We start from the raw sequence: 14,078 nt of genomic DNA on the forward strand, positions 1-14,078 counted from the left end.
TGTCACCCCAAAACAAATGAACAAATGAATTAACTGAATCAGATTATTTACCATGTAGAGATTAAAAGTAGACTCACAATTTGCATGAAAATCCAGACAACAAGAAAATATGAAAGAGCTTACTAACTCTAGATTATAACTTATATGCACAGCATTTGCATAATACACTCAAAGCCTTGGTGGGGTATTCGTGAAGTCAGAGTTTGATCCTGCCAATGATTTACTGGATTGCTTAAGTTACAAGAAATGAATCACACTAAACCTCAAAATGCCTAATGATTAAATTATGATTGATCCTTGTATCTTGCAAGAAACTACAGCCAGTCATACTGTCAGAATAAGCCTTCCTAATTGGTCAATCCACCCATGTGATCAAATTCTAGTTCCTGATTCTAGTTCCAAATTCTAATTCATATAATTAGACTGGATTTTTTGATAGACTTCTTCATAAATTCTACAATACTACCAAAATAAATGACATTTGTTATATAGACTCTGAAATCTCCTTTCTTGACTTTAGATCAACTTTAGTAATTTATCTTCGATTACTTTTACTTTCTTATCAAACAACAGAAATACTTAAACTATAATAATGCATGCAATTTGTGTTAAAATCTGCCATTTACTAATTGCTGCATATGACCTCATGATAGCAAGTTTACATATTCTCATTTAATTCTTTCCACATTATGTATTCATAGTTAATGCAAATAAGATAATTTACTCCAAATCATCTGGCTTATAAGTGATAATATTAAGATTTGAACTTAGCAAAATTTTCTTCTTCTCCATCTTAATGTCAATTCTTCCTTTTCTTGTCCAGTTGAATATAGACTTGGGTCCTTTATGTGGGCTTCAGTTTTTCCAAAATATAAATAACATTTCTAATACATGTCATAATTAGAATGCTTAGACTCTTTCTGCAATTTCAAGAGGCATGATAAATAAGAATGAAAGAAAAATCTCTAGGTTTTAGTAAATTATCTGCATTTAATTATGTATAACCAACGTGATTTTGCAATCTGCATTTGGGGTAAAATTGGGAGTTCATAACCCACTTCAATCTAATGTATGAAATATGATATGTCAAGAGCTTTGTAATGTTGTGAACAACCAATAAAAAAATGTTAAAATAAAAAAAAATTATGCTTCATAATTTCCTAAAACCCAAATACTGTACAAAATAGATTTAAATACTGTTAAGATAATTTTTACAAGAGCCTGTTTTAAGAAAAATTTATTTATATCATAATAAACTTCCACTAAAAAAAGTACCTTTAGCTTATCCGATGCTCTAGGCTTCATAATAAATTTAACAATTAAAACTAGCAACTAAAGTCCAAACACAAAAATTTTATAGCACTTCTTAAGCTAGCTGTATAAACTGAAGAGAAATATGAGTGTTAGTTAGCCATACAAGGAGAATTATAAGAATTTGGAATCCATTCTTGCTTTTCTGTGTGAACACAAAAACAGGGATCCCCTATTTTAGATCTATGCCTTTTAAAAAAAAAACAGAAAAAGTCACCCAAGTTTGTTCCTGAAATCAGCCATGTCAAGAGTGAGCAAAATATATTGGACAGGAATAGAGCAGAGTTGTTCTGTGATGTTGCCTCATTGTCCTTGTAACAACCAGAGGGTGCAGAAAGGCAGGGGAAGTCATGCACTGCTTTGCCTCTGCTTCTCTTCCTCAGGCAGGCTTGGTCTAATGGGTTTTAGAATTGCTTTGTCTTTGTGCTATAGCTATGCAGTTCGCCCAGATTCACTAAGCCACTCAGATATCCTAAGAGTGACTTTCCCAAAAATCCAACTTCTATTTTCAAAAATGATACAGTTCTAAGGTTGTGATAAAAGTAAAACTGATTACAAAAGCAGAAAAACATAACAATTTAGTTGTCAACAAATGTTGCCCAATCCAAGAATAGAGAAGATAAGCATATAGCTTAGGAAGAAGATAATTTAAAGGTTTCTTCAATTAATACTCAAAAATTCCAAAAGTTCATTATATTTTTCAGGCAACAGAAAAAGTATAGAGAAACATTTGGATTTATCACACTTAAAATCTCTACCATAGGATCTGCCACATTAAAACAGAAGGCTATATATTACCTCATTTTAATCAAATTTTCCTTTAATTCAAAAGGGCTTTTTATTTGTTCATTTTTATGTGGTGCTGAGGATCGAACCCAGGGCCTCACATGTGCTACGCAAGTGCTTTACCATTGAGCCACAACCCCAGCCCTCAAAAGGGCTTTTTAATAGAGGACTTTTCAATCAGATCAGCTTTATTCAATACACGGTTTTTCGTACAAGAATAAAAAATTAATTAATTGAACACTTTAATTTTACTCTGTATTATATTGCTAACATCTCAATGATTCAGCGATTTTTAAATTTTGTAGGATGTAGATACAAAGTCAACAATTTTAAAGTATGCTAATATTTTGTGTTTGTTTTTTTTTTTTTTTCCAGTCTGTTCCCAGTATTCTAGAGGAGTATTTGCCATTTTTGGACTCTATGATAAGAGGTCAGTACATACCTTGACTTCGTTCTGCAGCGCCTTACACATCTCCCTCATCACACCAAGTTTCCCTACTGAGGGGGAGAGCCAGTTTGTGCTGCAGCTAAGACCTTCATTGCGAGGAGCACTCCTGAGTCTGCTGGATCATTATGAATGGAACTGTTTTGTCTTCCTGTATGACACAGACAGGGGTAAGTCCTAATACCTTACTCTCTCAAGGAAATTCACTTTTATTGTGAAATGGCCTCCTATCACTTGTGGGATTTAGCAAAATGTGTTGATCTTTAACTTTCCTAAAATCAGAAAATAGTTGATGTGTATTATCAGAATTTTTACCTTGACTCTAGGGAGAAACTTCTAACTAAAAAGAAAAATATTCTTACAATCCACAAAAAAATACTTATAAGAATACCATGATCTATAAATTTATTAAAATTAAGGTAACTATGTGGATAGGAAAAATAAACTAAGGTGCTTTTCCTATAATCACACAATAACCAACACAGAATACTTTGTGACCTCTGGTCACTAAAATATGCAGAGGTTTTTATGTACACACTAAACAACAATTCTGACTAATTTTCCACCAGACACCAGAAGGGCTTCCTGTAATTCAGTTTGGATCTGATACTATGTACCTGGAAATACATCAGATTCAACAGGTTGAGACTTCAGTCCCATCCATTTCAGAAGCCAACCACAAATTTCACATTATTTTACCTGTGCTTCTGACTGACAGCCACACATCAGGGTTCCCGTGACCCCTTCTTGGGTTGAGTCACTTTGCCAGGAAAACACAGAATTCCACAAATCATTTTTCCTGTGTTTACACACTTACTTTAAAGGATATTACAAAGAATACAAATAAACAATCAAATGGAAGAGGTTCATGGGGCCAGGGGCTTCCATAATCTCTCTGGGCACACCCCTCTCCTGGAATTTCCATATGCTGAGCTATCCAGAAGTTCTCCATACCCTGTTCTTGTAGGTTTTCATGGAAACTTGATTACATAGTCATGATTTTGTGTTGGAGAGACAAGGTAAATAACCAACACTATTGACAATCCATTCATTTTTGTACAATGTCTGATAGTTGGATTCACCTGCAGGCATAACTTACAGAGTTTATATATATTTTTTTTCAGGTTCATTTTTTATTTATTGACTAGAATCATAGCAAAATATTATACTTAAAAGTGAACATTAGGGATTGGGTTTTGTATTTAGTCCTTTTCCTGTAGACTTAAAAGTTACAAGAAGATGAGAAGTTATAATAAAAGTTGAAACAGGCAATATTTTGAGAACATCATTCAATAGAATTCTATTTAAAGAGTAAAGACAATAAATGTCTTTATTCCCTTGTAAAAAAAAAATACAATAAAAAAGCAAAATAAATCTTTTGTGTGTGTTATCCACCTTCAAAGATCCAAAGTATCATTTCTGTTACTCAGAGATGAACTCATTAAATGAATTCATCTTTATCCCTAAAACTTAGGTATTTAATTAGACAGAAGCAGTATATCATTTAGATGTCATACCTATAATATTCCTAGTACATTCCTTGTATTAGGATTTTTGGTAATTTTCTCTTTCAGAAACAAGCTCAAAAAACTATCATCATTATACTTTCTATAAACTTGCAGCCTACTTTTACTTCTCTCTGGATATAAGGGAACCTAGCCATACCACATGCCATTATTTTCTAGTAATTAAAAATCTTAAGGATATTAGGAAACACATTGTACAAGATAGCATATTTCACTATGAGTGAAATTGCCAAATCTCTTCGTGCTTAATATTTTTTCAGTTAGAAAATAACTTAGTGAACATGCAAGTTATATCTTGCATATCTTTTCTTCCCCAAAAGTGTGTTTCTTCAATAACTATTATATTGTACAACTCTAGCAGTTATTTTATTGCATTACACTTTTACCTTTTATTTCTGGCATAGTAATACCCTGATAAGCATGAGATAAACATAAAATGAATTAAGTGAAGTGCTTGACAATAAGTGGGTCCTAATAACAGATTATATAATTCATTTTTATTAATTTGCTATACTTTTGATCAAGTTAATAGAGAGCCAAAATTTTTTAAAAATCATCTAGAAGAATGTTTCATGAATTAAATGTGTTTTCTTACCATGAAAAATGTTGACTATAATGTTGATCAAGATAATATTCTTATTTAAATTTAAACGTAAATGTTTAGAAAATTTGGGGTTTTAAATTGATTTTCTGGTAATGGAAACCTTGAACATTTCTTCAAATTTAATTAATATGATGTCCTTTTTATCAAGCAAAAAAGGACATTATTTAAATATATATAATATGAAAAGTGGCTATTTTTCTCACTTGAAATAGATCTTTTCAAAGGAATATTTATTTTTACTTGTGTCTCTTTGCCCAGAATCTTAAATGTTTATGATGTGTTTTTGGCCATTTCTAGCATCTGGGTACAAGGTAAATTTATGATTAAGGAAGAGATCATGAGGAAAAAAATCCTAAAATTATTAAATTCTAATGATCACTACTGCTATTTTCCAAACTTGTTATGATGGACAGCAATTTTAATAGAATCTGTGATGGCTAATGATTGCATATTTTGCTTAATCCGAGTTTCCTTTAATGCTTTATTCTCAATGTTCTAGGTGTATTAGTGCTTTTGAGGCTTGTGGTGTTACTTCAGGACTTGCTAAATATTTTTATCCAATATCATATATTGCAACATTATATAAATTTTGTTCGTAGCAGAGAGATGTTTGCCAAAGCAAGAAAATTTCCTTTGACTTGTTTTGGCTTGTTTAGTTTGGTTTGTTTTGTTTCTTGTTAGGGTTGCTTTTACAAAAATATATTCTACGAATTACATAATATGTTTTCAGAAACCTAGGAAATGATGTTCTGGATGGGATAAAGTCTATATGCTGCTATTCTAGTGGAAAGCCAGTGCAAGAGGTTATGAGGAGATGGACAGAGGAGTATGCTTGTTTGGAAAGGGAGATGTTTATTTTATTTTTATGTTTTGTGTTTTATGCACACATGTTTTTATTTGTATGCTTCCTTAAATTGTTTTGGAATAAGTCAAGATCTAAGTAACTAAAAATGAACAAATGAAGAGAAAGGGTATGACATACCTTTAAATTAGGTTTATTTTATTCTTCAATAATAAGTCTGTATAAATCACTCCAGAGCCTTCCTGTTTTCCTTTTCTTCAGTTCTCTTCTTCTCCATGTTCTTCTTAGATTGTCAGATTTCCTTTTTCTTTTCCCTCCTCTCCTTCTTCCCTGGGAACATGAAATACTAAGCACATAAGCAACATGATTTCAGGCACACTGAGAATCTGATTCCTTCTCTCTTCTGTTACTAGATAGGGGTGCTGTAATGGTGAATTTCACACATCATCTTAACTGGGCTAATAATGCCCTGATAACTAGTAAAATATTATTTCTGGATATGTCTATGAGAGCATGTCCAGAAAAGATTAGCATCTATATTGGTAGACTGAGTAAAGAAGATCACCCTCACGCCTGTGAGTGAGTGTCATCAAATCCATTGAGAACCCAAATACAACTAAAAGGTTCAGGAAGGGCCATCTTCTCTTCCTGCTGGAGCTGACACTTTGGCACTCCTGGTTCTCAGGCTTTCAGACTGACACCATGACTCACAATTCATTCCCTGATTCTTAGGCCTTAGGACTTAGATGGAAACTTTTGCCATTGGCTCTCGGTTCTTAGGCCTTTAGGCTTGAATGTATACTATACCATTGGGCCTCCAGCTTTCACAGAGTAGATTATGGTACTACTTAGCCTTCATAATCATATGAGCCAATCCCTCATAATAAGTGTGTGTGTATGTGTGTGTTTGTGTTTCCTAATGGTTCTGTTCTCTATAAAGCCCTGATTAATAAAATGCTTAAGAACCCTCTGAACTTTAATTCATGAGTAATACAGAAGGATAGGATGGCAGAGATGATAACTCAGAGAAATATAACATATTGAAATCAATTCAGACTAAAGTAAAATTACTGATATCTGCTCCTTTAAAATCTCAGATAGGAGTGAAGTGGGGTAGATCAAGGTAGCCATACTCCTCTTGCCAACTGGCCTTGAGTGTTCAATGTCTGCAACACATTTTGTAGCCACCATTCTTCCTGTTATTCTTTCCATCTCCAATTCCTAATTACAACATTTGCTAATAATCCATCAACAGACATCTATCATTGATCGTGCCACTTAAAATTCCTCTGACCCATTTTCCTTATTAAAAATAAAATTAAAAGTGGTAGTAAAACAATTGACATATAGAGTCAAGACAATTAAGAGTCTTTCAGATTCTCAACTGGTATTATCCAAGAATGGATGAATAATTTAACTTTCATACTTGATCATATTAAACCTTGTTTTCCTAGGTCAGAAAAAGTAAACTTATTTCTCAACCCAAAGAAAGAAAAATCCTAGAACTCTCACTAGAAAGAGGAGGACTTTCCTTCATCTCCATGAAATCACAGGCTGTTATCGGTGCTATAGTGAACCTATCAGGATTTAGTCTAATTTTTATAACTCATCCAGATATATTTGCTTACAAAGTTCTATTATATTCATAGCCAGTCTGACAAATCAAATGTTTACTTGCTGCCAGTTGCCAAGTATGAGGATAATCCATTCCACCAGGAGGGAGAGAACACTGAACTCTGTCTTCTGAGCCTGGAGGTTCCAGGTAGGCAAGTGGGAGAGCAAAGAAAGATTTGAGTGTGGAGATTCTCACTTGTAACTGAGGAAGAAATAGCAATCAGAAACAGGCCAGGCAGACCTGACTGCCCTCATAGCATCTCCTCTGGATCACTGCACCATGTATTCCCTGGTTTCATCAACCTAGCTTCCACAGATTTTTACCACTTTGGGTTAGTTAGGGGAACAATGGACATTGGGGTGAGTGAATGGGATGGAGACACAACAGCTGATGTCCTTATAAAGAGGGTTATGTATACGATCCCTTTTCTCTGGTGGGAGGAGGCAAAGGAAAGGTGGGGTGCATGCTTTCCTGCCACCTACCACTGTCCCTGGTTATAGAGCGAAGCATTCTGGAGTAGATACCGCAATTTAACCTGAAGGAGTGCTGAAATTCTAATAGGACTGCCACACAAGGGGATTGAGCAAAGAACAATAGTAAGATACTATAACAAAAGTAGTCAAAGGAAGAAAGAGCAAGAAAAGTAGCAACAAAATAAGTCGGGTGTGGGCCGAATAGAGAAATTCTGGAGATGAAGTAGAGGTACAGGAAGCCTTCCATTAGTTCATCAGAAGGGTTGGCATAGAAAATATCTCCTCCATGGATGTTTGTGCTAGGTAAATTACAGACCTCCAGAGTGGCTGTTCTTCCTTTCCTATTTCCTTCTCATTGTCAGTATTCAGTCACAAATAAGAAACATGAGAAGATCTGGATAAGGCCAGTGGAGGTTTTGTAGCCACCATTTTGTAGCCACTGAAAAGGTGATTCTGCCCTCACTCATGGAATTTCAAAATTACAACAAGCAAATTTTAAAAATAAATATATAGGATTACAACAAAGTTCTGATTTTTTTTCTCATTTAGACTATTTTAAGGTTTCATTGAAAATATTATATTTGTGTAACTATTTTTCACTTGGCTAGAGCCTGAGTATACACTGAACCTATCAATTAAGTTACTTAGCCATGTCTTCGTGCTAAGGAGTGGGATCATGTTGCTGAAGAATCCATTAGTTGAGGGAAATAGGCTGTAGAGGCTTACTCTCCAGTTCTGTGTTTCAAATGACCCCTGAATTTCTAAAGTAGTAAGTTGACAAATGACTCATGCTTTCCTTACAAGCTTTTCATTTAAAAAAAAAAAATATTTCTGAAGATCTGAAGATATGGAGAAAAAGATCTTCCTTTTAGAGCTGTGATTGAACACATTGCTTCAATATAACTTAGACTGGGGCTGGGGATGTGGCTCAAGCGGTAGCGCGCTCGCCTGGCATGCGTGCGGCCCGGGTTCGATCATCAGCACCACATACCAACAAAGATGTTGTGTCCGCCGAGAACTAAAAAATAAAAAATATTGAAAATTCTCTCTCTCTCTCTCTCTCTCTCTCTCTCTCTCTCTCTCTCTCTCTCTCTCTCTCTCCTCTCTCCTCTCTCATTCTCTCTTAAAAAAAAAACAATATAACTTAGACTGATTGCTTGGGTGAATTTTTCTTTCTATTATAAAGATAAAACAAATGTGTACAATGGTAATGCACAATTAAATTTGAAATACCTACAGAGGAAAGCCTATGTTAGAGATAAGGTTTGCTCAACAATGTGCTTTATAAATTAGTTATTATAACGGGTATGATAGCAGGGCTATGGAAAGCAGTAACTTACTATTTGTTGCAAGGAAACAGAGTTCTTCTATGCAATATGTAAATTCCCTGTGATTGAAGCTATGACAGACTTGTCAATCTTTTGCATGTCCAAATAGAAGTAGAAATTTTCTATTTTGCTTGTCCAGGGAGATATTTTTAGTTCTATAGAGGAATGTTGTTAGGGTAGGACAGTCATAAGACTACAAATAAATACATAGATTCAAATACCAAATTTACCATTAATTACACGTTTGACCTTGGGTAAATTCCCTAACACCACTAGATTTCAGTTTTCTAGTCTAAAAGAATAATATTCTTTATCAAGTCTACTGGCCACTATGAATTATATATAAAATATTCACAAAGTTCCTGGCATAGAGTGAACACCATATAAATTATAGCTATTATTCTGTTTTTATTGTTATCATCATTAGTGGTATACTACTATAATCATTTGTGCTTAAACTCAAAAAATATTTATCATTTTAATATTCTTAATCATGAATCAAAGTCATTTCATTAATATTTTATTGAACATGGACCTTTAAAAAACATGAGCATTGACCATAAATGTTAAAATGATAAAGAAACAAACCAAGGCTTAACTTTTGCTTAATTATTCTTCTTTGTAGACTTCCCTTCCTCTGACTACTCCTTCTAATTCTGGGTTCTGTCCTCACCCACTTTGCCTCCTCTGTAAACTTCTTAAATATAAAATACATATGTCACATTCCTAAGTAGAATCATTTCATGACTCTTCATTATCCTTCACATAAAGTCCACAGTTCTTAAAAGATGTTCCATAATCTGTCTCTTGATTACATTTCCCATCTCATCACATAAGCCAGATATCCTGAAACTCCAAGCCCCAGAGAAAATAGACCTTTTAAAAATTCGGAGCACCCTGTGTTCTCTCTCTTCCCTTAACAGCACTGAAAATGCCATTCCTGTAACCTCAAACATTTTTGCACACATTTTTGCTGCGTAACTCCTATTCATCCCACGATCCTCTCTCAAGAAGTCTTTTCCCACATATGTATCCTCACGTGAGTGAAACTCCCTCCTGTATGCTCCCACAGCATTGGTATTTTCTCTATCAAATGCTTTGTTTATCCTATGCTTTCACATAAGATTCTTTAAGGTTTTCAACGGCAGGAACTCTGTCTTATCACATTTTACTGAACCTGAATATTGCCATTCTCAATCAATATGAAGGAGTAAATCATGCAATCTTAGTCCCATTTGTGCAGCAATGATTTCAAAGTCTGTTTTTGGAACTCAGCCCTCTCCCCTGGGCCAGACTCAGTTAAATAGTAACCACTGGATGTCCCATTTGTATCTCAAAACAATATTCCAAGAGTCAGTCAACCACCTGCCCCCTTAAACTTGCTGCTTTGAGCACATTCTCTATCTTCCAGGATGGCACTCTGCCATACATACTAGAAAGGCATGTCTTTATTCCTTTTTTTCTTCCTTGTGCATGCATAATTATATCCAGCCAATCATCAGTCCTGCCAAATGTTTATCTCCTAAAAATAACCTAAATGCTTCCTCTATTCTCTATTCTAATTACTGCTGCCATTGCTCAGGCCCTCTTCAGTGTTCTGCATCAACTGACTGTTCTTCTTGGTTCCCGTACTGTGTTCAGCTCTATCTTGTTTGGACTTGGCAGGATGAGCTACCAGCTAATATGTTGTCTAGGAATGCTGCTCCACAGTGACCTATAGTTTTGATATAACATAATGTGTTTGCAAACTGTGTAGTGAGGTTATATTGTCCTTCTAGAGTATATTTCAGAATAAAGCGTATATTCCAGTTTTCTACATGAGTTTATATGAATGTTTAAATGAAGTTTTCCTCAACATTTTAGTAAAACATGACTTAGACATTTGCACTGTATGGGCTTTCTCGCCAGTACTTCCATTTCTTTTATGAGTTTAAGGCTATGAATTTTTTTTCTTTTCTTTCTATGTTACATTTGTTAAGATCCATAAAATGCATTCATGTGAATTTCTGGCCAGAAAATGTGGTCTCTATGACCATAATTCTTTGAAACTTTTGGGGAATTTCTTTATATCCCAGCATATGGTCAAATTTTAAAATATTTCATGCATACTTAAGAAGAAAATTTATTTTCTAATTTTTGGCAAAAAGGTTCTATATAATTTATATGTTAAATGCATGTTGCAGAGGTTCAGTTTCCAAAACTGTCCTGTGACTGATGAGGTACAGACGGGTAAGTCATGCATGCAGAGAAGACTTCATTTATATTACTAAGTCTGCACTGCATCCACATGTAGCTAAGTAAACTTAACAGAACATAGACCATTAAGTTTCTAAGGTTTCTTTTGTATTTCTGGATTGTTTTAACTATAACTAAGATACGTATATATATTGGTGAGTAATGTGGTTTTCTGTTTGTTTTTTGTTTTTTTTTTTTTTTGAAGACAGAAAAATATACTGCATAGTATGATGGTCTTTTTTGCTCATCCTTATAACTTAAATATAATTATGCTCAAATTATGATGAGGTAATTATGTTATCCACTATTTAAAAAAATTTATATGTTTGTTCAAATTTCCTACATCTTTATTACATTTCAGACTATTTGGTTGAATTGAGAAAGGTCCAAGGAAATCTTTTCACCTTGGTCATAGATTTGTCAATTTCTTGATGTAGGTCTACAAATCCATTACTGTACATGTGATATATTTTAATGCAAAATACTTTAGAATCTTTAGTATCTTCCCAGTAAACAAATAGTTTTAGACTATGTAATGAGCCCTTCCCTTTGCAATGCCTTTTGTCTCAAGGTCTACATTTTTTTCAATACTAACATAGCTTCTCAAGCTTTCTTTTGGTTCCCATTTTCTAAATGTCTCTTTTGCTGTCTTTCCACCTTCAACATTCACACTACCATGATGCTCTGGGTACTCTGTGGGTTACATATTTATTTCTCCCAAAGCTCTAAAGGTAAATAGAAGTATTATTCTATTGAATTCCCAAGAAAATTAGGATTGAAAGAGTTTAAATAATTTACCCAAAGCCACTTAGTGGTGAGTAATAGAATTGGACTCAACCACCTCTATCAATCAACTATCAATCTTTGCCCAATATACTCTAATGCATTTCAAGAAGCCTACATCATGTTTGTTGTACCTTAATGAGAGAGAAATGATGATCAGGGTCCATCAATTTTCTGCAAAGGGTTGTGAAGTAGTTATTTTAGGCCTTGAAGACGATATGGTTTGTGTCACAACTATTGAACTCTGATGTTATAGTTTAAAGCAGGAATATACACAGATGCAAGCTGAGAATAATGGTACATGCCCAAATCCCCAACTAAATGGGAGGCTGAGGCAAGAAAATCACAAGTTTGAAGCCAGCTTCAATTTTTTTTTTAAAAGGGGAGAGCTAGAAATGTAGCTCTGTGGTATAGTGCTTACCTATATAAAGTTTTGGGTTCAACCCCCACAAAAGTAAAAATCAAAACATTTACACATACATACACATAAATTAATATGCCTGTTTTTTGTTTTGTTTTGTTTTGTTTTTGTTCTTTTTGTACTGGGGATTTAACCCAAGGGTGTTTGATTAATGAGGCACATCCCCAACCCCTTACATTATTCTTTTTTATATATTTTTAATTTTGAGATAGGGTATCACTAAGTTGTTGAGGCTGGATTTGAACTTGTGATCCTCCTGCCTCAGCCTCCTGAGTCAGTGGGATTATAAGTGTGCACCATTGCACGCCCCTCTAACTGGGTTTTAAAAAGAAATCTATTTGCAGATGATGAAATTTGAATTTTCAATAATTTTAATGTGCCATGAAACTTTTTTATTCTTTTGCCCCCTCTCCAAACATAATAATGCAAAATCTATTCATACCTCACAGGCCATACAAAGATGGGCAGTGGGCCAGATATACTTGGCTCATGGGAAATATTTTCAATATGTATACAGATTTATACAGATTTTCATAAAGAGGCTACGCTGTAAATTTTATGTAGTTTAATAAGGTTCATCTGTGTTAAATAGAAAATTATCTTATGTTTTTAGAAGTAATTCCAAAATTATAGGAAAGAAAGAGGTGCTACCTACATGTGTGAGCATGCACATAGATTCCCCTCATTTCTCTTACTTGTATTCTTTTGGAAAGCCTTGGTATTTAAACCCTGTAAATCGATAAATTCTTGTTTGAAGTCAGGGTAATAACTTTTATTACAATTATTTTTCATGAATTTTGCTTCTGACAAGCTGATAATTAGAATATTTTTCTGATCCATCACAACATTAGCCAAATATCTATCCTATATTGTACTCATTTCTTTTGGAATAGGTACCTGCCACTGATACTGTGAACATTTGTTACCACACAATTCAACTATGTACTGCATCCTAACAATTTGTAGAATAGCAAACCAAATGACATAAAGAATATTTTAGATCTACATCAGGGAAGTGATTGCTGAATCAGATTTAGGGACCCTTCTTCAGTGCTTGGTATTGTATTAATTTGAGTGAAGGGCACAGGTCCTACACAAACAGGGCATAGTAAATATCAGCTTCAAAATAATAGAAGACCAGAGCTAGGATTGTGGCTCAGTGGCAAAGTGCTTGCCTAGCATTTGTGAGGCACTGGGTTTGATTCTCAGTACCACATACAAATAAATAAAATAAAGAACCATCAACAACTAAAAAATATTTAAAAATAATAATAGAGGACCATAATGATCTTTGTGAGAAAACTAAAGCATCTAAAGAAATCAAATTTCTAGAAGAAATGGGAGTGAAGAGAGAGCACCCCAATCAGCACAGACTATCGCTTAGAGGTAAAATAGTTCATGGAGTTGTACAAATGGGAAGAAGTCTGATTTGATTAAAATCTGTGGCACACAGGGTTTACAGGAAGGAGAAGCTGAAGCTGGCCATGTGATCATGATGACGCTTCGCTAACATTCCACTGGGCGATGCCTTGCCCCTATGCCACTGAGTTTTTATTTAAGCTTCTTTTGAAAACTCATAAGCAAGTCTATGATGTAGCTAGAATCCTTCAGTCACATCAGAATAGAACAGATCTATTGAACTGATGACAATGTCCAGACAGCTTTTTTGTTTTGTATTTTCCTTTATATGACATGTATACTTCCTGTTTTAGTATCTAATGAAAGTGGTCTTCATCATATAAAATCTTT

General features: G+C 34.3%; 1 protein-coding gene across 13 annotated transcripts in view; it reads left to right on the top strand.

Moving 5' to 3' along the window:
- Gria4 (glutamate ionotropic receptor AMPA type subunit 4) overlaps positions 1-14,078 on the top strand; it is a 334,749-nt gene that overhangs the window by 117,339 nt on the left and 203,332 nt on the right. For all 13 annotated transcript variants that reach the window (XR_005733723.2, XM_005329082.4, XM_005329081.4 and 10 more), the window contains exon 4: positions 2,473-2,712. Coding sequence is in view for 12 of the 13 variants with exons in the window: in XM_005329082.4 (XP_005329139.1) it covers positions 2,473-2,712 (240 nt within the window). In the remaining variant the exon portion in view is untranslated. The remainder of the gene's footprint in view (positions 1-2,472; positions 2,713-14,078) is intronic.

Source organism: Ictidomys tridecemlineatus, chromosome 4, assembly GCF_052094955.1.
Source record: "Ictidomys tridecemlineatus isolate mIctTri1 chromosome 4, mIctTri1.hap1, whole genome shotgun sequence".
In the NCBI taxonomy this organism is placed as follows: domain Eukaryota; kingdom Metazoa; phylum Chordata; class Mammalia; order Rodentia; family Sciuridae; genus Ictidomys; species Ictidomys tridecemlineatus.